The following is a 23,097-nucleotide window of genomic DNA, read 5'->3' on the forward strand; positions in this document are numbered from 1 at the left end:
GCCTCCAATGCGTGAATAGAAAGAATGACTGGATACTGTATTATGAGGAATCTTCATGCAGTCAACCACAACAATAACCTAACTTCTTCCTCTTGTAGCTCTCTGATGCAGGATATGGAATGTTACAGTAATCACATCTGAGGAAATATATACAAATAAAGAGGACTAGTTCAATGTATATAGGCATTAAATTCTCTCTACACAGAAGGTCTTATTCTCGTGTGAAAATAATGTTAAAATAAACTATAAATATTGCACATTATAAATTTAGCAATGGCTTGGTACTGTCACAAAACTGATATAGTGCTACAATAATTAAAATAAGACTTTTGATGTTGGAAGTTAGTGATAAGTGAAAAGAAATAAAAAGCATGAATACTTGTCCCAGGAACCCATTATATGTAAGGTACTGTATATCAAAATCAAATATGGCATTCATATAAATTTGATTACAGTACATCAATGAACTTTTTGTTAATTATGTAAACAGATTTTACAGCTTACAAGATATACTGAAGGAGTGGTATGATTCAAGCAAAAATATGAAAATCACATTCTTTACAAGAATTACAATGAAATGGAGAGAGAACATTTACAAAAATGAGCTTCAGGTCAAGTACTAGTATAAGAAAAGTGCAGTCTGAAAAGAGTGAAGAAAATTATTATTGATAGAATATAATTGTCAAATTTAGATGTGGGCAAGTGACTGTAAATGTTGAAGGTTATTACAGTGAAAATCATGAGATTAAATTGGCACAAGAGATATAATATCAGTTATTATGCAAATGCAGTATAATGTAATAGGAGTTACCAAATGTTTGAGGGAAAAATTCGGCATGGAAGAATAAAATGATCCATTAGACAGACTTGCAGCAAACTTCCCCATATCCAGACATGCTAAGTATCCCAGCATTTCAATATCTTAAGGCATTTCTTTAAATTCCCACCACCGGCCGGTATTAGTACAATGCAGCCGTCAGATGTGGTTAGTTGCATGCTCTTGTTAGGAAATTTCATGTGATATCTATACCGGTAAACATGCATTGTGCTCACATGATACCACAACCTTTTTTACACCCTGCAGTTATAGTTCTACTTTTTTTACCTAATCCAATTAAAATTAATAAGGAAGCAAGCAAGTTTTAAAAGAAAAACAAAAGCACAAACCCCACTATATGTGGTAAATGATTACTGTACAGTACTGTGAACGAGAACTATATATAAGGTGGGGGAAGAGTACAGTACTATATTACAGTACATCCAGTCTTTCACTTCTAAATTAACTGTTACCAGATGATGTTTGTAGTATTTTCCCATCCTATTGTTTTGTATGTCATCTTACTGACTGCAAGTGCAATATTATGATGGGTTTAGCAAGCTCTTGCTTATCTGGAATACCTGCATGTCCACAGTGGTCTCCCTTCCTGCATCTTGGATACTGATAAGTTTACTTTATACAAAATACAGTATTTTGCAATCTGTTCTATTTACACGAAACCAAAAATATACAGTGAATATTGTGACAAAATATGCAACACCACTTTTTAAATACGTTTGTTTCTGTAGTCTGGCTAATCCTTCACTAGCACACGCTCTAGGAGTGGAAATAAAGCCCTGAATGTAGTAGGAAAACTCTTAATGCTTAAATAATTTAAACCCAACTTAGAGGCTAAAGATCTTTAAAAACAGACCCCCCCAACTTTCACCATTTATATATATTAAGGACAATTTATTCACAAATATTCCAAGTGTTGCTTTTTTCACAGATTTTTCAAAAATGCTGAGAACTGTGACCATGAGATGTGTCTGAATTTCCCACTCTCATGTCCAATAACGGATGTAATGGTACCATGACATCCTTTGAATGCACTATATAATACATGTATCTTTATCCAACAATGAAACATTTCACACCAGTCAAGTATCTTGTCTGTAGTCTCCTCGTTATTCTTTGTGGAATGCATTTATACCTTTACTCCATTGCATGCCTCTCTCAGCCATACACTCTCTCCCTTGGGCCTTCTAATCTACTTTTTTCTCTCACTCTTCATCTTAAGTTTTCTCATTCTTATTCAAATTACTAATATCCAATCATGTACATAACCAATATACACTTCATTACATAACCAAGATATACTTCCACCATATAAATAAAATGCATTCTCTACATATGGTACTGGATAAGCAACATTCACTTTACTCATATATAACGTCAACTTTCCATGTAACAAACACTCAAGGTCCCCCCATATATCCAATACACACTGTGTTGCTACACTATATCTAATAATGATTCTTTGTACAGCAATTGTGTATTAATATTAATACAATTAATATTAATAATTTTTTCTTTGCACACCAATATCTCGTACTGGTATATTGCACGTAAATTAATTTGTATTAAATTTTCCACTCCAAAGCCAAGTCTCAAGAAACTCGCTTACAAAAGATATCTTAACAGTACAGTAGCCATATAAATTATCATCTTTGTTCAAACAACTCAACGTCATTATGTTCAGAAAACAATATACTCAAAGGCATACATTTACTTCACTCTGGGGCTATTTTGTCAGCACATCTGCCAGCTCACACATTTTTTCACCATCTACCAGATCATTTACACGTCTGATTGCGCACACGTCAGGCAGCACACATTTGTAAAATACCTTCCAAATAACTTATATTTATCAGCTCTCACATTTCTCAAGATACCTACATGCAAACACACTTGAATTCATATAAACATGGTTGTGATCGTGTATGTAAATATGTGTGTTAATGTGCAAACACACACACACGATAAAGTATGTACAGATGCATGAGTCAGTAACTATATGTTTATGCACACGTATGTACATACATGCACACAAGTGAATGGGCTTAAGTATGTGCATGCATGCGTGCATTCGTGTGTGTATGTGTATGAGCTTGTGTGCAAAATAAATGCTGTTCCTGATCCCAGGAGACTATGGACACCCATAAAACCAAAACAAACATCTAACCAACAGTATTTTCATCATAATAGAGCATTCTTATTGGCAACATCAGGTAACTGTAGAAAATTTCTTCAATCTTGCTCTCAGGAAAAAACAACGAAAATGCAGCAGCCAAGTGGACAAAATAACAAGGACAAATCATGCGAGTTGTAATACGAAAAAAAACAAGCTCTTAAAATCATAACGAATTCAGCTATTTGAAAATTGGGCAAGAGTAGTACAGTAATTATCAATAAAATGTTGATTTTTGATTCAACCAATAAATTTATTGGAATTTTGTAAACCATGATCTATAGATCTTCTATAGTGGAAAGTACTGTATAAACAAGCTGTACTGTACATCTATTAAATATATTACTTTTATTTAACAATTTGCTCTATTTTCATAACAATTTAATAAATTCCATGTTGGTTTTACCAGGCGTTTTCATTTTGGGTTTTCACTATTTAAAAAACTTATGTATTGAAAATATGGCAGATACTTCACAGAACATCAACAATTGTACAAAATTTAGCACATAAGGTTTTCAATGGCCCCATTATGGGTATCACTAAAAGCTTCCGCATTTTCTGCTACCAAATTTGATTTGCACTGAAGAGTAGCACATCATATGCCTCATATACCCACTTTATAATGCAGCACACTTTTCATAGTTGTGCAAAATTTGGAGTGATGTGTTCCATCATGTTTATCTTGACAGTTATTAATTATTATCAAAACAGCTAAAGAAAATGTCTCAAAAAATCTGCAACTCAGGCTATTTGTCTTGTCACTTAACTTCCAAGTAACTAGAGTATGGGAGGTATATCTGCGGAACAACTCACTGTTCACTCATAAAGGTATCTTTCGCGTGAGAATTAGATCCAATTGAGGACGTGGATGTGGTATGATTACGAATGCTTGGGTGAGTGATATTGAATACGATACCAATGCGTAAGAAGAAGCGGCGCAGAACAGCTCGTAATTCCTGCTTGAGATTGAAGCACATGATCTCGCACAAAAATGGGTAATAGTTGGAAGCATGAGCAGCAAACTGGGAAAAAAAATTATATCATTAACAGTTTTTTTTTGCAGTTCAAAGTAACTGCACTTTATAATTAAATAAATATTTTTCTAAGCCTATACACAAATATTTCTTGTGTAAAACTGTATTACAATACTGTATTTGTATAAACTAAACGAACTTGGATATTAGGTTGACAGACTTTTCATAAATTCTAAACTTGTGTGCAAGTTCACAAAGCTCAGCAGTAGACCCAACAAAGATCTTAACTATTGTACTTAATCCTTAGCAAATCACTACCTTCTAGACACCAAGGTAATGCTCCAGCTGTGGCTGGAAGGTCGATTCATTAATAAGTAATATCATTACACTACAACAAGGTCCTTTGCACCAAATTAACACTTGATTTATTTTTCAGGTATAAATTTTAGCACAACTCCCCAACAAAGTTAAACTGATGGGAATATGGCTCCAAAGCTCAACATGACCACAGTATCACTCAACTTGAAAGAACAAACCCTCAACTCGGCTCCTATCCTCTGGCCAGAAGAGGGACATCACAAGCCTCACTAAGCTGCCTTTCAAGTCATTATTCTTAATTATCTAGAAATTCTGTACAGTCTGTACACAGATTCCAGGACCTCGATGGTGGTGAATACAACGTCGCAATTTCATTAACAGTGCAGACCACTCAATTTACTAACTAATAATTTAAGAGTTCATCCTACTGAAAAAAAAAAGAACTCACTGGAGTTTTAATTCCTATATAGGATGACAAAGGTAATCTCCCAAATTAGAAACCTGTCATATGAAGAAAGATTGACAAAGCTCATTCTCTAGAAAGGCGAAGAATTAGGGGGTGACGTGATGCTTTAGTTGTCCATGACGTCACAAGCGGTTCCAGTGAGGAACTAAAGTCCAGTGACCTCACTAAAGTAATTAAGCTTGACCAATACCGTACTCTGTACTATACTAAGGACATATGTGCCTGCAAGGTGAAAAGTGAAGTTTGCCACCTCTTCCAGGTTGATTGGTTTGTTTATTTCCCTTTGTCAAATAATGAGTGGTTGCTTGATGGTGGACTGAGATAGAGTCACTATTGTCCAATCCACCCAATTACTTGTATATGACATGATCACTTGAGAAATGATGTGTGAGCATTAACTAGGGAGGATCTAGGCCCTGGTATGGAAAGCAACTGAGGGGACCCAGAACAGAACTGCCTGTAAAAGATCTTTCATGGAGAGTTAAAACTCATTAAAACACACACTGCCTTGTCTCCTCCTAAATCTCGAATAAATTTTTTCGTTTCTATAAGACATCTAAGTACAGAATACACACACATACAGTACACACAAATATATATACGAGAGAATTTGAAAGGTGCCTCTTACCTGATCATTAGACATCTTTTGGATATTGGTAAGAAAAAGTAGAATAAGATTGGTCCATGCCTCTCGATGAGACTCCGGAAGTGACAAGAAATATTCCAGCCCCGAACGACATACAAAGATCAGACGTTCTTGTACCTACAGGAAAATTGAACACTTATTATTTTATATTCACGTATGGAATACACATACATCTGTAATATTTTGTGTATGCATCTTGGAGGTCCATGCTTAACCAGGCCGGCGCTCCCGGGCGCTGGCGAGAAACAATGGGCAGAGTTTCTTTCACCCTATGCCCCTATTACCTAGCAGTAAAATAGGTACCTGGGTGTTAGTCAGCTGTCACGGGCTACTTCCTGGGGGTGGAGGCCTGGTTGAGGACTGGGCCGCGGGGACACTAAAGCCCCAAAATCATCTCAAGATAACCTCAAGATAAGATAACCAGGCCTTCCCCTTATCAGCGACAAGTGACACTATTTGCAGGGAAAAATTTAGAAACTAAACACTCGCTGATGAATTTTGGCCTTCCTGAACTATTTGTCTGCCATTTCTTGTTATTTATACAAATAATAAAATAACTTTGTGCTTACAGTTCTAAAAACTAAATTCTTTATATTTTGCCTAGATAGCCGTTAAGCTACAACTCGTGCCCAAAATAATACAATTTCACAAGGTCATCATGCAAATGACGTCTGAGAACATGTGCTTAAGCAGTTATCAAGAAATGAGTTTAACTTATAAATTCTTGAAACAATTAAAAAATTATATTACTTGGTTAAATAGCCTTTAAGTAAAAGGTAACTTTTTTTATAAGTACTGTATACAAAAAGTCATTAATTAGACAAATTCCATACAACTGATATTAACTTTGTGGAAGTGGACTCTAAAACCTCAGTCTCCAGCACCAGATCCTCCAGCTGCTCTGGGAACAAAGGTGTGCTGACTTTCCAGTTGCTTGTAATGTTCGATTTTGCCGTTGCCCTGTGACTGACTGCATCACTTGCCTGATCAGCACTGAGGTGCATATACAATCCGTCCTTCTAGCAGAGCGTCGTATTTTGACGCTTACTTTACCCAAGGGCAAAAATCGTTGTATTAGAAAATGATAGCAGCTCATGATATTGGGATACTGGTCCTTTTTTTTGGGTGGGGGTGGGGGGTGGGGGGATATTGTGATGCCACCTGAGCAAAGCACAGGATTGTCTGGGTTTTGGGCCATTAGGATGTGAGGTTCTCTGCTGGGCACTGAGCTGAGGCAAGGCTCCTCTTGATGTTGTCATAACTTCGTTGTGTCTTGCATACCAGCCCTTGAAGATTCCACAGTACAGCTCATACAGTCCATATGGGTCTGCTACCACCCTGTTGCAAATACATTTGTATCCAGTGTGAATTGGGGCACCAAGGCGGAGGACCACTGCTACAATGAATGTAGCAGTGATCCTGGCTCTGGATGTGTGCCTGTTGCAGACATGGGTATTGCCAGAAGAAAGTTCCCATATGGTAGGGCCCTACCATATGGCATCAGCAAGTTTTTCCGCAACTGGGTTGTTTCAGCTGGACTGTTTGTGCATTTTTGTTGGATCTAAGTTGGGTGCTGGGCCTGCAAGGGCATCCCACTAGTATTGAACATTCAATAAAAGCAGGATCTTGTATCCCCTGCCGAATCGCCCTGAAGTTCAGGTAGGATTTTTCTTACACGGTCGTTCAATGCAAAGGAGGAGGCAAGGAAGGTTGGTAGAGCAATATGGGAGGCCGTGTGGATGCCAAGGCCACCGAATCTTACAGGGAGGGTTGTTTGCTCGTATTGAGTCATCCAATGGGAGATACAGGACTTTCCCTAGCATTGACTTCAAAAGGGAATCATACTTGTTTTATTTAGTGTTGCTGTGGGATGGAAAGCACAAGCAATTAGTCAACTTAAGAAGAGATAGGTACTATATCTTGTGAAGAGGAAGAGAGCATTATGAGCATCGATATTGTCAATCCTGTCCTGCATCCGTCTTAGGTCAGTGATGTGTGTGTTCAGGACCGCCTTGATTGCTCAAGGGCCAATGGGAACACCCAGTAGGGTATATTTAGCTGGTTCAACAATGCATGTGTCCGGAAGAACAGTTCGTATTTGGGCAGTGATATCTGGGTTGGAGGAGATTATTTCACATTTGGATGTATTGATAATGAAGCCTATAGGTGCTCCTTGCTCCTGAAATTTTCTTATACACACTGTATTGTAATTTGTTTGTGATCTGAAATAGTGGCATAAGAGTGTGAACACCATTACCCACAGGTCAGAGTGTAGGTGGGCCGACTGTAAAAATCCTTGTTGGGCTCCCTTTCAGGGCCTCCAGAACCTCTTGGTTAATTCAGAAGGATTCTGGGTGGGTCAGCTTTTGTCCTATCATGATTGAGTGGGATAAAGGAGGTGTCTGGTAATCACCAGAATGCCAGTTCAAGTTAATGGAATGATTAAGTTTTCCATTATACTGTATAATACTGTATATCATTTTAAGGTTTATTTCATTTGAGTTAAAACAGAAATTACTGTAGATCAAATCATCGAATCTAACCTAACTAAACATAAAAGTCCGTAATTTATGTTTTTAATACAATATTAACCGGAATAAACAAATTTAGAAATATTTGCAAATAACGAAAATATCTCCGCTTGTTAGGTAAATCAGGCCTTGCATACTGAGCCAAGTAGTGTGGTTCTGGCTATCAGGTACAACATATGCACATATATAAAGACTAATAAGGGGAATTTAAGGGATGCATTGAATCTGCAGAGTGGAATTGTACTAGAAGGCAGTGTCAGTTGACAGAACTTTTACAGAATACTGTGTATTAATTTCCGAGATTCAAATACCTGAGGCCATTCCTGCTCTCTGGACGGATCAGCCAGCATACGGAAGAGTATCCTAAGAGCACATGCCAATGACTGTGTCTCTTGCTTTAGAAGATTAGGTTTTACACTGCCCTTAAAACCTGTCAACAAAAGAGAATATAAATTAAATAAAGTTAATCAGTGATAAGTAGCTCAGATATCATAAATAGTATTTCTTCCTCTAGCCTCGACAGTATCCCTTTCCATATTATTTTGCTTATCTAACACTTCAGGGCATCAGCCACTTTATTTCCTTGACTTTCCTGATGAAAAAAAAAAAAAAAACACTTGCCTGCTTTCCACAAGAGGTTCCTCTGCTCATGGTTTGAATTGAATTTTTTTGCAAAACCATGTGATGCCATAAGACAATCAAGCAGTGTAAACAGTTGACTGGCAGCTAAATGACGATACATGCCCTGGTCTTCTCTCTGGTCCCGGGTCACTGAGAATGCAGCATCTCCAGCCTGTTTTATAACACAATAAAGTCAGCAAATACAGGTAGTTACAAAGAATGATATATTATATACAATCGAGGAGTCACAATAACGTGGCTGAAATATGTTGACCAATCCACACACTAGAAGGTGAAGGAACGACGACATTTCGGTCCGTCCTAAACCATTCTCAAGTCTATTAAGAATGGTCCAGGACGGACCGAAACGTCGTCGTCCCTTCACTTTCTAGTGTGTGGTTTGGTCAACATATATATATAAATTAAAACTACAGTACCAACTAATGCAAACAAAAACGGTCAAGACTATTTTGCCATATTGCAGTGTGTGTTGGTGCAATAGTAGCAAACACCATCTTGCAGCTCTTCAGGTGACTCAACCATGAATCTCAGGGTACTTGGGGCACGCTCGGCCAGACTATTCACAGCACTGAGGGCACTCTCGCCCCGACACACTGCAACACTTAGGGTATGCTCGACTAGAGATCATGAAGACACGATTGATCGTACAGTACACAATTTTGAGTAGCATGAGGTGTTCCCAGAATGCATCTCACAATATGCAATGGTTTAGTGTACACATTTTTCAAATGGTAAACATGAAAAAAATATTACAGTAATTGATATCTTACCTGAGCCATTGCTAAATTTTCCTGATCTTCCTTTTTACTAGTTGCAGGGAAAAATACAATGTTATCAATGCACTGAATAAGCTCCAGTTGAACAACACAACGGATTAGCAGCCCAGTAAATGCCCGTGAATCACCACTCACTGATCCGATGCCAACCTTTCAGGAAAGAAAAAAAAAAAAGATATCATTTATATAATTGCCCCTTACTTGATATGTACTTTTTTTAAATTAGTGTACTAAGCTTTAAAACAAATTAGAATGAGAGTTGCTGTGAAAAAAGTGCAATATATATATCATATGATTCAAACTTGAATTTTTAGTATTTTGGGTAAATAGTCTGGTGTAGATCAATAATATTTCAACAAAATGTATACACTTGCATTTAATGGTAATAAAACAACATTACTAAGTTGTAGTTAGCACACTACTACAGAAAATAAAGATCATTTACTAGGTATTAAAAGTTCTATTTCCCATATTTTATTAAATTGAAATGTAACTTGATACATTTCAATTTACTTTACTTGATATGAAATGTAAATGTGATACAAAATAATGTGGTTGAGAGGGGTTCACTTGTTCATAAATTATAGTATAAAACACCGGCCATACCTGACGAGAAGGGCCCGATTCAGGCGGTCTCCATTTAAGAAGGGCATGAGGTAACGTGGAATTGAATATATTCCAGAGGCACTGGCAGGTTTTGTCCCATGTAGGCGAGCTTAGCTTAGGCCCATTGCTTATCACAAGGTTTTCGAGGCAGTTTGTACCAGAGCGAGCAAGTTGTTCATTATCTGCACAAAAAAGTAAAAGTATGCTTAAAATAATGTTTAGAGCCAAATCACAATGACTAAAGATTAATACAGTATTTAAAATAGCCATAATTGTAAATGAAAAGGAGCAAGAAATAACAAACTTGTGCATCTCTCTTGTGAAATAGAAGAGGTACACACCTGGACAAAGTCATATATAACTGCCTATCAATACTTTCTGATAATCCTCCATTAATACATTATTAAATAACTTTTATTACACACAACTTGACACTGACTGTTAAATTGTAGTTGGAGTATTACACACACACACATTATCTTTTATATATATATATATATATACATATATATACTGTGTGTATATATATATGGATTTCAATATTTTTCTAATTTTTTTCTTATGAAATGATAAATCTATCCATTTCATTATGTATGAGATAATTTCTTTAAATTTGAGTTAAAACTAACGTAGATATGTGACTGAACCTAACCAACCCTACATAACTTAACCTAACCTAAACTAACATAACTAATTAAATAATTTATGTTCTTAATATAAGAATATTATTTAAAATAAACCAATATATAAATAAATAAATAACCAAAGAACTTTTCCTCATGAAGGATTCAAACCTTAGAAAGCATGGTGCATCAAATACACCAACATAACCAGGATGCTGACCATTCGAAAGCCCCCACAGACTGTTAAAAGGTTTGGAAGTCGTAGACTTATCCCAAACCCCCAACAGCACCAGTCATGGCCAAGAGATCACCGATCGTTTCCATCAAATCAGTCTCCACAGAGGAAAACGCGAGCCCCAAATGTAGAACACACTTATATAAACCACAAGTTATATGTAACCAAAGAACTCTTCCTTGTGAAGGATTCGAACCTTAGAAAGCATAACCTTAGAATCCTCATGTGACCAGTTCATGGTCTCATGAACTGATAATTAAGCCAGCCCATTCTGTTTGCCATTCCATAAAAAACTGCACCCATACTGCCTCGTCAAAACAAGCAAGCCTAAGCAACCCACCTGATACATCGAGGCCAAGGCATATAAAATATCCCCCTGAAAGGCTTTCACTGCTTGCATATATAATACCTAAACTCATTAGTCAAGACAATAATGGCCATAAAAGACTTACTACATACCTTGTTGAACACACCAGTGAAGCTGGGAGTACAAGTCTTCCAGAAGCATGGGACTCAAGACTTCAAAATATTGGGTAAAGACGTCCACAATGGCATACAAAGCGTGGTTGCAGGTTGTCGTCATCCACTCATTCTTCTGTGTATACCCCAAGAAAATATTTATATATACATATGTATATGGTTCATGACAACTTACAAAATTATGCTGTACTTTTTTTTTTAAGTATATTCTTATACTGTATTTAATACATCAAGTGTTTTTCTTTAGTCAAGATGTCAGAATTACACCAATTCAATTTCAACTCTCAAAGTTACACTATTCTTGGTAGGTAATAATTTGTAAACACTGAAAACACTTACCCTCAAACAAAAATATTTTAATTTAAAATAAAAACTTAAAATTGTATAGTGTACATAATTACAAATCTAATAGTAATATACAGTAACCCAAAAAAGGAGGAGGAGGGGAAGATAATGCGAGAGTACATGCGGGTGCCCCAGAAGGCTTCCCCGGACGCTGCATATCGTCTTCTTCGAGGTCGAGGGACAATACAAATGCAACTGAAGGTGGTACCCTCTATATGTAACCCAAAATATATACATATTTCCAAGGAGCATGACAGGACAAAAAGACCTCCATTTAATAATGCTCATTCTCCTCACAATTCAACTGTTGCAACCATTCTTGCTACATGTTAAGAGTACATAGTAGGTTAGTAGAGCACTTGCATGCAAGACTAACATGAAGGCACTACAAGACTCCCATATCACAGAGTCAAATGCAACCCAGCAAACAGTACTTGGTACAAATTATATACAAGTCCACTGTTTTAATGATATCTGCCATTGCAACATCAATGACCATCAACATATCACTAGTGAAAATATCTATCACCTAATATTATTAAGACAATTGTTTTCTTTATAGCAAGACTGTTCCACTTCGGCATTGGGCCTGTTGCTTACATAATGCACACCTGCTGTACATGTGCATGTTGTTTTGTTTCGTATTTATTTTCCCTTTACTTTTGTTCCCTCTGATCCTATGTGGACTTCTAATAATTGTTTGTATATATCAAGCACCTTGGGGTACAATATTGGCTTAGGTATGTGGCAGCCTCACCATTCACCTGAGGCGCAGTGCCATGTGCAATTGGTTCACAGCCGAAATTTCCTGGATTCAATTCCCACAGAAAAACCAGAAGCATTTGGGCAACGTTTTATTTAACCTGATGCCTCTGTTCACTCAACAGTAGATAGGTACTGTGAGTTGGGAGTTAGGCAGCTCTTGTGGGCTGCATCACAGGAAAGGCCAGTCACTGGCAGAGGATAAACTCAATAAGCTTAACACGCCTTCTGTCCCCAAGTTTTGGAAACCACATCTCCAGTACTGTACTTAATGGGAAGCATTTCCTTCATCTGCTTCCCACTTAATCGTTTAAAAGTACCAATTTCACCCACATGTATAATAAAATTTTATGCATTAATCATTTACACATCACCGAACCTTTTCCCTCAAATTCTTCGGCAAAAACTTTCAATCTTTGCAATTTTGGAGAATGTGTTGATGAATCCTGTGGTATCATGGATACACTCCATTCACACTTTCCCCCAAGTGCCATACTGTGCTTTGTACTGCTCTGTACTTTATCCTACATACTTAATAGCATTGTCAATATTGTAGCTATTCCAAAATTTAAAACTAATGCTTTATTGGATCCCTCTGCAACTTCTAGTATCTGGACTCAAGCAGGTGGGGTTTGGAGGCAAAAATAAATCTTTAACATTAGTGAGGATATCATGTAAGTGTGGTCCACACTCTGGAGCAGGATAAAAAATGAACAAAATCTTCAGAGCAAGATTTACGTCTTGTTGGATTTTTTTTTTTCACAAACCAGTCATCAACAACAAGGTGTAATTCACTGGACAAGTTTGCTCATCAAGACCATTTAAAAATTCAAATACTCTCATCACTATTGATGGTATTCATACAACTTTCATAATCAAAGACAATAAATTTTACACATCACGTACAATCTTATATAACACTCCTCTTTCCTAGACGCTGCTTTCGTTGCTTGTCACGGTGTTTAATCTATATTATAGGACAGAGTTTTAAGATGCTACTTCTATTTTCTTTAAAGCCTGCAGTGTAGTTAGTAGCATGCTTGCCTTCTGCTTCACAACTGAGAAAATCCCATTTCGTAAAATAAAAATTTTGCTATCAATAAGCTAGCCTGTTGTGAAATTATGTGATCTGCATGGATTCTCTATAAACTTTACAGAAATAATCTCCCAATTCCACTAGAATTGCTTTAATTGGTTGGCGAAGTTCTGCAAGCCTGATTTCGATAACACTTCAGGCAATGAGGTAATTCAGTTCCTGTAATTATTTTGTCATTTTGGATCAGAAAGGGGGACCTGTACCCTGGAACAATTTTCCAAGTATACTGTAATGTTGTACTTACTAGTAATATCTAAATAATTATTCATAACACAAAATTACTTTAACGATCTATTTCACACTTATGTTCCCTAACAGCTCTGGTGAATGATCTTTTCTTAATATGAACTTGCAACAATGACCCCAACCCACCACCACTTGAAAACCTACCACCACTCAAACCACCACTACCTAAACCATCACCAATGAAACACCTGCCACCACCACCCAAACAAACTACCACCATTAGAACACCTGCCACCACCAAAACACAAACCATCACCACCACCACCACCCCCCAAACCAAACATGTAATGCTACTGATGTACTCCTCGGCACAGTCCATCCAAACATGTATTCCACATTTTGGGAGTTCATCATAAATTAGTAACCAATATATTATTATATATATAATAACAAGATTTACAAGAACAATGCACATAGACAAATACTGACTGGTATACCTGACAGAGAGCCTAAGTGCAGGACATACCAATGCTGGCTACTTCTACATTTATTTTCTGGAATTGTAAAGACCATGCTCATCCCAGTCAATACTTTAACGAAACACATTAACAAATCGCTAAAAGTTAATTTTTACTTCATTTTCATTTTAGAATCATATTTTATCTTCAATTAGTAATCTAGATGAAACAACTTTACTTGTATTTGCATACAGTATCTACCTAGAGTAGTCAGTATTCAAGACGTCTTCTGCACAGTTTGAAATCTTCAATAAGTAGGTCAAAATAACTGGAGATTCAGTGATTAGTAAGGTATTAACAACAACTTTAATGATGTGTGCAATGACCAACATTTTAATGTGTCTCATCTTATGCTGTAAATAATGGCTTTGACCTCATGGCATTTTAGTGAGGAATCTAGTTAAATTTAACATTGTTTACCATTTCCTAAATTCCCAACCTTACCCAAAGAGAAAAATAGATCAAAAGATGTTTTAGTACATCTTTTTTCATGAGCAGGACATAATGTTTAATAACCTCATGAGGCCCTAGTCAACTCCCAATATTAACTCCACTAAGCCCAAGTGAACTCATTATCAACTTCATCAAGGGCAAGTAAACTTAAAAAATGAAGCCTGTTAAGCCAAAGTGAATTTTCAATATAAACCCTGTTTAGCCCAAATAAACTCTGAATATAAACATCACCTAGGCCAGGTGAACTCCCAATATGAACCCTAAGCCCAAATGAATTCCCAATATGAACCCTATGAAGCCCAAGTGAACTCCCAAATATGAACCTCACCAAGGCCATGTGAACTCCCAAAATGGATTAGGGTTAGTAGTGTTATTAACATGCATACTGCTAATGTGAGCATCAGTCAACAGATTACATTAGCAACTCCAACAGCCTTGCAAGGCACAACCACAAACCTCGGCCTGCCTCTCGGTTAACTCCACTGCACTCTGTCGTGAAGGAAAAGCACAATTGTCTGGTTTAAGAAACACGAGTTTAATTGTTATTACACCTCCCACCTAGATGTCACTGGAGAAGGTAACGTAAATAAATAATTCCTAACTAAACAAAATAAATAAATGAAGTACAGTACTGTAGAATAATTAACACCAAAGCTAGAATTAATGAGTAATAAAGAGCTACAATATTGTATATCAACAAAGCCTTCGAAAACTGCATTGATAATTATTAGAGCGCATATTATTTACACTAATATGAAAGTCAAAGACGGAACCTATGAGTAACATGCATACAATTATTGATTCATGTGAAGATGCAAAGAATAATCAAAAGAATACATATTAAACAAAAACAATCATATTCGTATACACAATTAATATTTTTTATAGGATCCAATCAATAGTACACATGTAGCATACTATAAGTATGCAAGAGTTCCGAGGCATACCTCAGTCTGTTGTTCCGGCAACTTCATGTTGTCAAAGATCCTAAACACAATCTGGAAGAGGTCTTTCCACCAGTGGGACGAATATGACCCTCCATAATTTTTCACAACCTGTAAGTAGATAAGGGTAAAATCTAAACTGATTTGAAACCTAAGCACTCATCATGAACTGTTAAGGAGAAAGAAAGAGTTTTTATTATTTGGAGCTTAAACTAAATTCTAGGTTTGAAATTAGAGAGAATGGAAAAGTATTGAAATCTCATGGCACGCTTCAATACGTAAGCCGTGACTCAATAAAAGACGAATGTTTGGACGTGGAGGTGAGAGAGTAAATTAAGTCAGGGAAGTGGCTGGTGCACTGAAAGCCTTGATTAAGATGAACATGACAGGAAAAATGTAATTACTGAATATTGTTGTATGAGCGAATTATTTTTCCTCATCATAATATACTGTGAGGATGCGAAACATTAGTATGGTATGAGCTTAATACGCAGCTGGTATATTTGACAAATTTCCTAAGGCAACAGTTCCTATGTGTCATCATGCAGAACTTTATGATCATGTCCTTCAGATGCAGCACAATAGTTAAAAATTAAAGAAAAAGATGTGATAGTGGAGGTATAAGGTAATTACAGCATCAGGAGAAAGTGCTAAACAATTATGACTACAATATACAACACTTGGGAGGGATATGAGGATAAAGATTTAGAATAGGATGGAGGAGAGGAATGGTGTCCAACCACTTGGACGAACAGGGATTGAATGCCAAACTGCAAGAAGCGAGACCATCGCCTTACTATCCAGTCCAAGTGAGACCATCGCCTTACTATCCAGTCCAAGTGAGACCATCGCCTTACTATCCAGTCCAAGTGAGACCATCGCCTTACTATCCAGTCCAAGTGAGACCATCGCCTTACTATCCAGTCCAAGTGATTGGGTTCGAGTGGAGAATGAGGGCACAACTATGACAAATGCAGTATCAAGTTATCTTGAAGATGACTTAAGCAAAGCAGCCATCGATAAACTTACCTCGAACAGAACTGTCAGAGCACGGGTTCTGATGTCCAGTTTACATCTGGTGATGATGCAGGAGAGCTCAAATAAAATGGGAAACCAACCTCGTACCCATACTCTATCCTCAGCACACACAGTCACATCCTCCAAGTTGTGCTCCCGGAACATCTGCAATAATCACACACAGAGATCACACTAACGTGATGCATCAAATGAACAAATCCACAAGGGCCGTGACGAGGATTCGAACCTGCGTCCGTATCCAGTACTGGGATCCAGTAAGTTCAGTAGAACTTCGGTTTCAACCCTGTTAACCCTGTCGTAGCTCAGTCGATTAAGGCAGTGTCTGGGATGCTCCCGGACGCAGGTTCGAATCCTCGTCACGGCTCTTGTGGATTTGTTCATCTGCAATAATGTTACAATTTACAAACCTCTCAGGTGCATGATTATTTGAAAATCATGCAAGTGATAAACACTTATTAATACACACAAATTCAAATTTAAAGGAAATCTATACTAAATATGCCCATATTACTTATATGTATTGAATTTCACCAGTTGTACTCCTACACATTTCTTTCTCTCAGCCTTTTCACTCATACTTCCTCATTGCAATACTCATTCCACATACAACAAATAAGTGTTCTCATGAAACTGACGGCCACTGCTTGCACTCAATAAGCACACTGCCACTTGTCACATATCAGGACTGGGAGGAGTATACGTTCTATTAATCCTTAATTCCCATTATGACATTACTTCCATTTACTTATAATGTTCAATTCTCTTCTTATATCACTCCTCTCTCTCTCTCTCTTATTTCACCTACTTTTATCTGACAATGCTACTGGCCTACATATTTAAAACTTACCAATTTTCCCACCGTATATTCCCAACTTCATTCTGAAGCTCAAATCATGTTGCCTTACCACTATAAGATCCCAAAAAAATCCACATCATCTCAATCTTTTCTCACAAACACTATCAAAATCATTCACAATCTTTTACACTTCCTCCACTCTCTCAGCAAAGAACACCCCCATTATGTACAAACATGTCAATAACAATTTAACTTCATCACAATCCACTTCTATTCCCACTCCAGGTGTTCTTACCCTCACCCACCCATCCATATACAGTATTATATATTAATTTAATTAATTTAATAATGAGCCAGGGAGACATTACACAACCCTGTCTTACACCCATGCCAATATTAAAAACTTAAATTTTTCATCCTACCCTCCAGCAGGTTCTGCTATTCATATGCATTGTCGTAACATCTGACTTCTGTATGTCCAATCAGTTCAACTAAAGTATACTTTTTCAGTTCAACACCTTCTTTTGTTAGAAAAGGGCTAGGATTCCCTGGAGTGCATGGCACCATAAACTGAACTTTGTTCATACAGTTGGTGGTCAATTTATCTATATTTCCAGCTCATTCACTGTCAAAGAAAGCCATCCCTTGTTTTCAATGGCACTTACTTTCAACTTTTTCTTGGAATATGATCCATCACATTCCTTTACAATATTTTGCAGTCCATCTGGTGTTTCACCTACTTGTCAGAAACATTCTTATTATTAAACCCTTTCAATAATTTTATTAACAGTAACCTGTGTGCCATATACAAAAACTATTCATGCTAATTTATCAAATGAGATTACACAGCAGCATACAACATTACACTTGCAAACACAGAATTGTTGTTGTACACAATAAAGCTCTCACCTGTGGTTTCTCATCAACATATTTAGCACAATCTCTAATAAGTGATATTGCCTCCATGCTGGTGTCGGGAAACGCCGCATTACAGGCAAACTCACTCAGGCACTTGACGGAGTCTTGAAATGAATCTATCACTGTGATAAAGTATTTTTGGTAGATTTGAGCTGAAAGAGAAAAGCTATTCTTAAACTAAATTATTAAATAGGTGTCACTATAAAAGTAGAATATTCACAGTAGATACACAATATGAAGTGAGAGGGGGGGGGGGTTTGAATGATTTTCAAGGCTTACAAATTAATTTACTGAACATTACGGTATTTGAAACAAAAGGTTTAAAATTTGAATGCCGCCTTTTTAAAAACAATCATGATTACAGAATTAGTTTCAATTTGTTAGCCTACATACATTATCTTATTCCTAACTCAATTAAGTGGAAAACAGAGTAATGTTATTTACAACTGTATTGGGAGATACATGATTATTTTTCCAACTCCCATATATTGCGTAATTAAAAAGTTCACACACACAGTTTACATGAGAACGTTACTGTGGTATGCAGCAACAGGGTGTAACCTGCATCAAGTGAAACACAAAAAATGTATGTAGATATTTTCAATTATACTGATACCAGAACAGAGTGAATTAAAATTACCAGGTCAACAGTGAATTACCAAGTCAAGTAAATTCAACCTTAAACGATAGAATAAAAAAGAGGGAATATGATCACTCCATATAACAAACTGATGGGAATAGACAAGTTGGACAAGGATAACCTATTTAAATTACAAGAAGGTAGGAAAAGGGGACATTGATGGAAGTTGGATTCACAATTGAGCTGTTGAGACACATGAAAATTCTTACACCCTGTACTGTATCCATGGCTGACAAGAGGGATGCATTCAAAGAAATTATCAGTGCCATTTCCATCCATACATCAACAACAAATAAGACATATATCTAGGAACTTCAAAGTTGTAATACAGGGCATGCCGGCTGTTAAAAAAAAAACTATATAAGGCATAAAGAGCTAGATCCAAACCCCATTTTCAATGACAGGTAAGCACAGACAAGTAAGCACAAATATTTTGTATTTAAAATGGAATCATTTGAACAAATAAGTACAGTACTTACATATAATTTCTTTTGTAGTTTCAAAGGCCATTTCTACAATATTTTCATCGTGGTCGGAGGCTGCAAGATGGAAGACGCTGAATATGTTTTTCCAACCTGATTTGATGTTCTTCGCTTGACAATTGACCATTTGTGTTAAACATCTGACCACCATGTCTTTTATTTTGGGTGACCTGGGAAGTGAAAATACACATCACTATCAAATTATACTATTTATAAGCATAAACAGTATAGCATTAGTAGAGTCCCATAAATTTGGGGGGGGAAAAATATTTTTTTTTAGTGAATTTCAAATTAACAGCAAATGGAATAAATTAGTTAATGTAAAATTAAATTACATTTTTATATATAGTACTTTAAAAATAATTGCAAAATTTTGAAAGCTTACATAGTAGTCCAGGAGCCTAGAATCACCTGGCATTTGGTCTCTGCCAAGTTTGCGATCAACCTACCTATTCTTTTTCATTATGTGCTCAAATGGACGAAGGAACTCCTTTTGGAAACGGAAGTTGGAGAACTCTCCCTTTTCAATAAACTTCATCGATAACTGACGTAGAGAGTCGACAGCGAACACGGCAATTTCTTCATTGGGGTTGCAACCAACCTTATTGAAATGTTCACCTAGTACCTGGGAATGTATTTAATACACAAATATTGGACTACAGAACTGGTTAACATGCATGCATTATAAGACGGCCTAAAAAAAACCAAATGTTATTTAAGCAATGAATCAAGCAGGAATTGGTTGACTGGGCCACCTATTATCAATGGAGCAGACATAAACATTTCAAAATAAATCTAATTACAAACATCCCCAATTCAACTAATGAAAGTCTGCATGTGTTACAGTAGTACCTATTTGTAGTTACAAGCAGAGAGCTAAGCTCAAGTTTCAATCTTTTTTTTTGTTGACAAATAATTTGATAATTTTCAGTTCTTGTGCACACAATCTCTTCTTGGGAGTATATGCCTTGCAACTACCACCTATGGTAAACAAGTATATCCTGTTGACCAAACCACACACTAGAAGGTGAAGGGACGACGACGTTTCGGTCCGTCCTGGGCCATTCTCAATCGACTTGAGAATGGTCCAGGACGGACCGAAACGTCGTCGTCCCTTCACCTTCTAGTATGTGGTCTGGTCAACATACTTCAGCCACGTTATTGTGCCTCATCGCCTGCACAAGTACATCCTGTCTATCTTTCAGTACTCTTTCTTCTTACATTTGTAACTGTGACCTCTAGTTCTGTTTAATTCTGTTTACAAATAATTCCCCGTCTTTTTTCCCTATCTCTATTCTTTAACAAATTTGTAAATACTGTACAGTACAGTTATTACCATAACCTTTTTTTTTATCCAGGTTATCCAGGTTTTATCCATTTTTATCTTTTTTTACGGTTATTACCATAACCTTTATTTTTATTCTTATTTGGGAATAATCTTTCTAGATTTTGAGAGTTTCCCACTATAATGAGATTTGGAATGTTGAGGCACACTTTTGCTTCATGTAAGGAAATGTGGAGCTTATGAATACAATTTATAAATTCCCTTCAATTCCAATTGATTAATTAAGATGAAATAAGCCAAGACAACCGCCACACTAACCATTCTTTATAACTATTCTGTCTACAAAATTGATTCATCAGAATGACAAAGTTTGGTGTTTCATTTCATTTGTATATATATAATAATTTTTATATGAAAAACTAAGATGTATCTACATGTTCTTTCTTACATACAGTATTATTAGAATTAGAGCAAAAAATATGGGTACCACAGAATTCAAAGGCCCTATAATTCTACTTCAGTTTCTTCACATCTTTTGCCATCCTTATCAATAATAGTTCCCAAAATAAAGTACAGTACAAGAATATTCTGTACTTGACATCTTAACGATGATGATAAAAAATAGTAAACAACATTCGGTTTTCTAACCTCCCATATTCTGGACCACTGCAGCCTGATGCGACCCATGTTGTAGTAACTAATTTCGACAATCTTCTGTAAAGAGAACATCCGTGGTGAGGGAGCGGCTAATTCCTCGAGGGACACTTGACACAAGGCGCTGACAAAGTGAACCACAGCATCTCCGTCCAATCGTGTAGACCCGGTGAATATTCTGTCAACAGCCACGACAACACTTTGGGAAGAAGTTTCCCCCATGGACTCCTTAATGTGAGCCAGTTTCTTCTGCTCACCAGTAACTGAAATTATTCAAGAGAAAGTAAACAATTAACCCCACATACCAAAATACATTCCCCAAAAACGAAGACAAAATTATTTTTACGCCAGTTTGTATCTTGTGTAAAGATACAAATCTTGCAATATTTTCCACTGCTATTGAGCATATAATCCTTTTAAGGTTTTACTAGAACTTACTGAATTCTGGAAAGGCATCAAGGAAGTTGGAAGTTTCATGCGGCATCTTGAGGCCAGAATCCTTTATGTACTGAGGCTTTACCCCGGTCCCGATCAGCTGGGCCAGCTCTAGTTGACTGATGCACTTTAGGATTTCCAACCAGGATTTTCCAAGATAATTTCCTAAAAAATAAAAAGAAAGAAAAAATGTAATTGTTATTAAAATATAATAAATAAGTACAAATGAATATATGGAGACAGTAAGTCACAATAACAGGGTTGAAAATTAAGACACCCAACCCACAAATCTAAAAATGCAGTAAGTGACAACATGTCAGTCTGTCCTGGACTTCCTGGACTATTATAAAGTTATACAATTCCTTTATTTTTGAGATTTGTGCTTGGGGCGTCCAAATGAATACTTCACTGAATACAAAACATTAGATTTAATAATCTTTAATGCATTATTTCTTACGAGGTCAAATGCAACATAAAAAAATATTTATTTTACATTTAATAACAGGGATTGCCTTTTCTAACATGTACGGTAGTTTTAATATTCAGAGAACTATAGTTTATGCATATTTATATTTTTCCATTTTCCAATGGTTTAAACTTTATCTAACAATATTTCTCCTGAACACATGGAGAGAATGTTAAAAGCGAAGAATGCTTCTGTGAGCAAATGACGACACGATTGTATAATCTGCCATCATTTGCGTCTCATAAAACAAGCTCAACATTGTCCATTAAATTATCTCCAATTAAAACAAAGTAAAATATGAAGTTCATCTTTTGCACTTTCATAGAATATATAACTATTAATTAAGGTCTTATTGTGCTTGGTAGGAATTAGTTATGTATCAGGTTAGTACATGTATCAGTACAGGTTAGTTATGTATCTCTGTTGTAACGGTGATGTTGACGAACCTTATGATTTCATTTTAGAATCACATGCCCCTAGTATTTAGTCAGCTAATTAGTTTCATACTCACCTTCCTTCAGTGGCAAAACTGTACTATTACAATTTACTTCAGAATTATTGTTCTTTTCCTCCTAAACAGTTTTAATTCTATATATATAGTATTCAGAAAGTGGATGCATATGACCTTTAATATATTAGGTTAATATTTTGTATACAGCTCTATCTTCCTTTATTAAACCGTTAATTGTTCTACAAAATAAAGTGTCAAAGCTTTAGAATATGGACAATGATTAAACATTCACTTGAGGAAAGTTTAAAGTACTTTTAAATTCA

At 36.4% G+C, this 23,097-nt stretch overlaps 1 protein-coding gene across 8 annotated transcripts in view; it reads right to left on the bottom strand.

Moving 5' to 3' along the window:
- Window positions 1-23,097, bottom strand: part of Sec71 (ADP ribosylation factor guanine nucleotide exchange factor Sec71) — a 46,968-nt gene continuing 23,871 nt past the window's right edge. For 5 of the 8 annotated variants that reach the window (XM_045757391.2, XM_045757395.2, XM_045757392.2 and 2 more), the window contains 15 exons: window positions 21,861-22,022; window positions 21,417-21,685; window positions 19,933-20,108; window positions 19,481-19,653; window positions 18,353-18,513; window positions 16,639-16,791; window positions 15,613-15,720; window positions 15,122-15,154; window positions 11,285-11,420; window positions 9,968-10,149; window positions 9,356-9,511; window positions 8,565-8,736; window positions 8,255-8,373; window positions 5,395-5,529; window positions 2,058-4,030 (listed from right to left, as the gene is read on the bottom strand). In XM_045757391.2, coding sequence (XP_045613347.1) covers window positions 3,818-4,030; window positions 5,395-5,529; window positions 8,255-8,373; window positions 8,565-8,736; window positions 9,356-9,511; window positions 9,968-10,149; window positions 11,285-11,420; window positions 15,122-15,154; window positions 15,613-15,720; window positions 16,639-16,791; window positions 18,353-18,513; window positions 19,481-19,653; window positions 19,933-20,108; window positions 21,417-21,685; window positions 21,861-22,022 — 2,348 coding nt within the window. In that variant the 3' untranslated portion in view covers window positions 2,058-3,817. Of the gene's footprint in view, window positions 138-2,057; window positions 4,031-5,394; window positions 5,530-8,254; window positions 8,374-8,564; window positions 8,737-9,355; window positions 9,512-9,967; window positions 10,150-11,284; window positions 11,421-15,121; window positions 15,155-15,612; window positions 15,721-16,638; window positions 16,792-18,352; window positions 18,514-19,480; window positions 19,654-19,932; window positions 20,109-21,416; window positions 21,686-21,860; window positions 22,023-23,097 lie in introns of those variants that run through there. The other 3 variants (XM_045757394.2, XM_069310509.1, XM_069310511.1) reach the window with 2 other exon arrangements.

The sequence above is a fragment of the Procambarus clarkii genome, chromosome 67 (genome assembly GCF_040958095.1).
Source record: "Procambarus clarkii isolate CNS0578487 chromosome 67, FALCON_Pclarkii_2.0, whole genome shotgun sequence".
Lineage (NCBI taxonomy): Eukaryota > Metazoa > Arthropoda > Malacostraca > Decapoda > Cambaridae > Procambarus > Procambarus clarkii.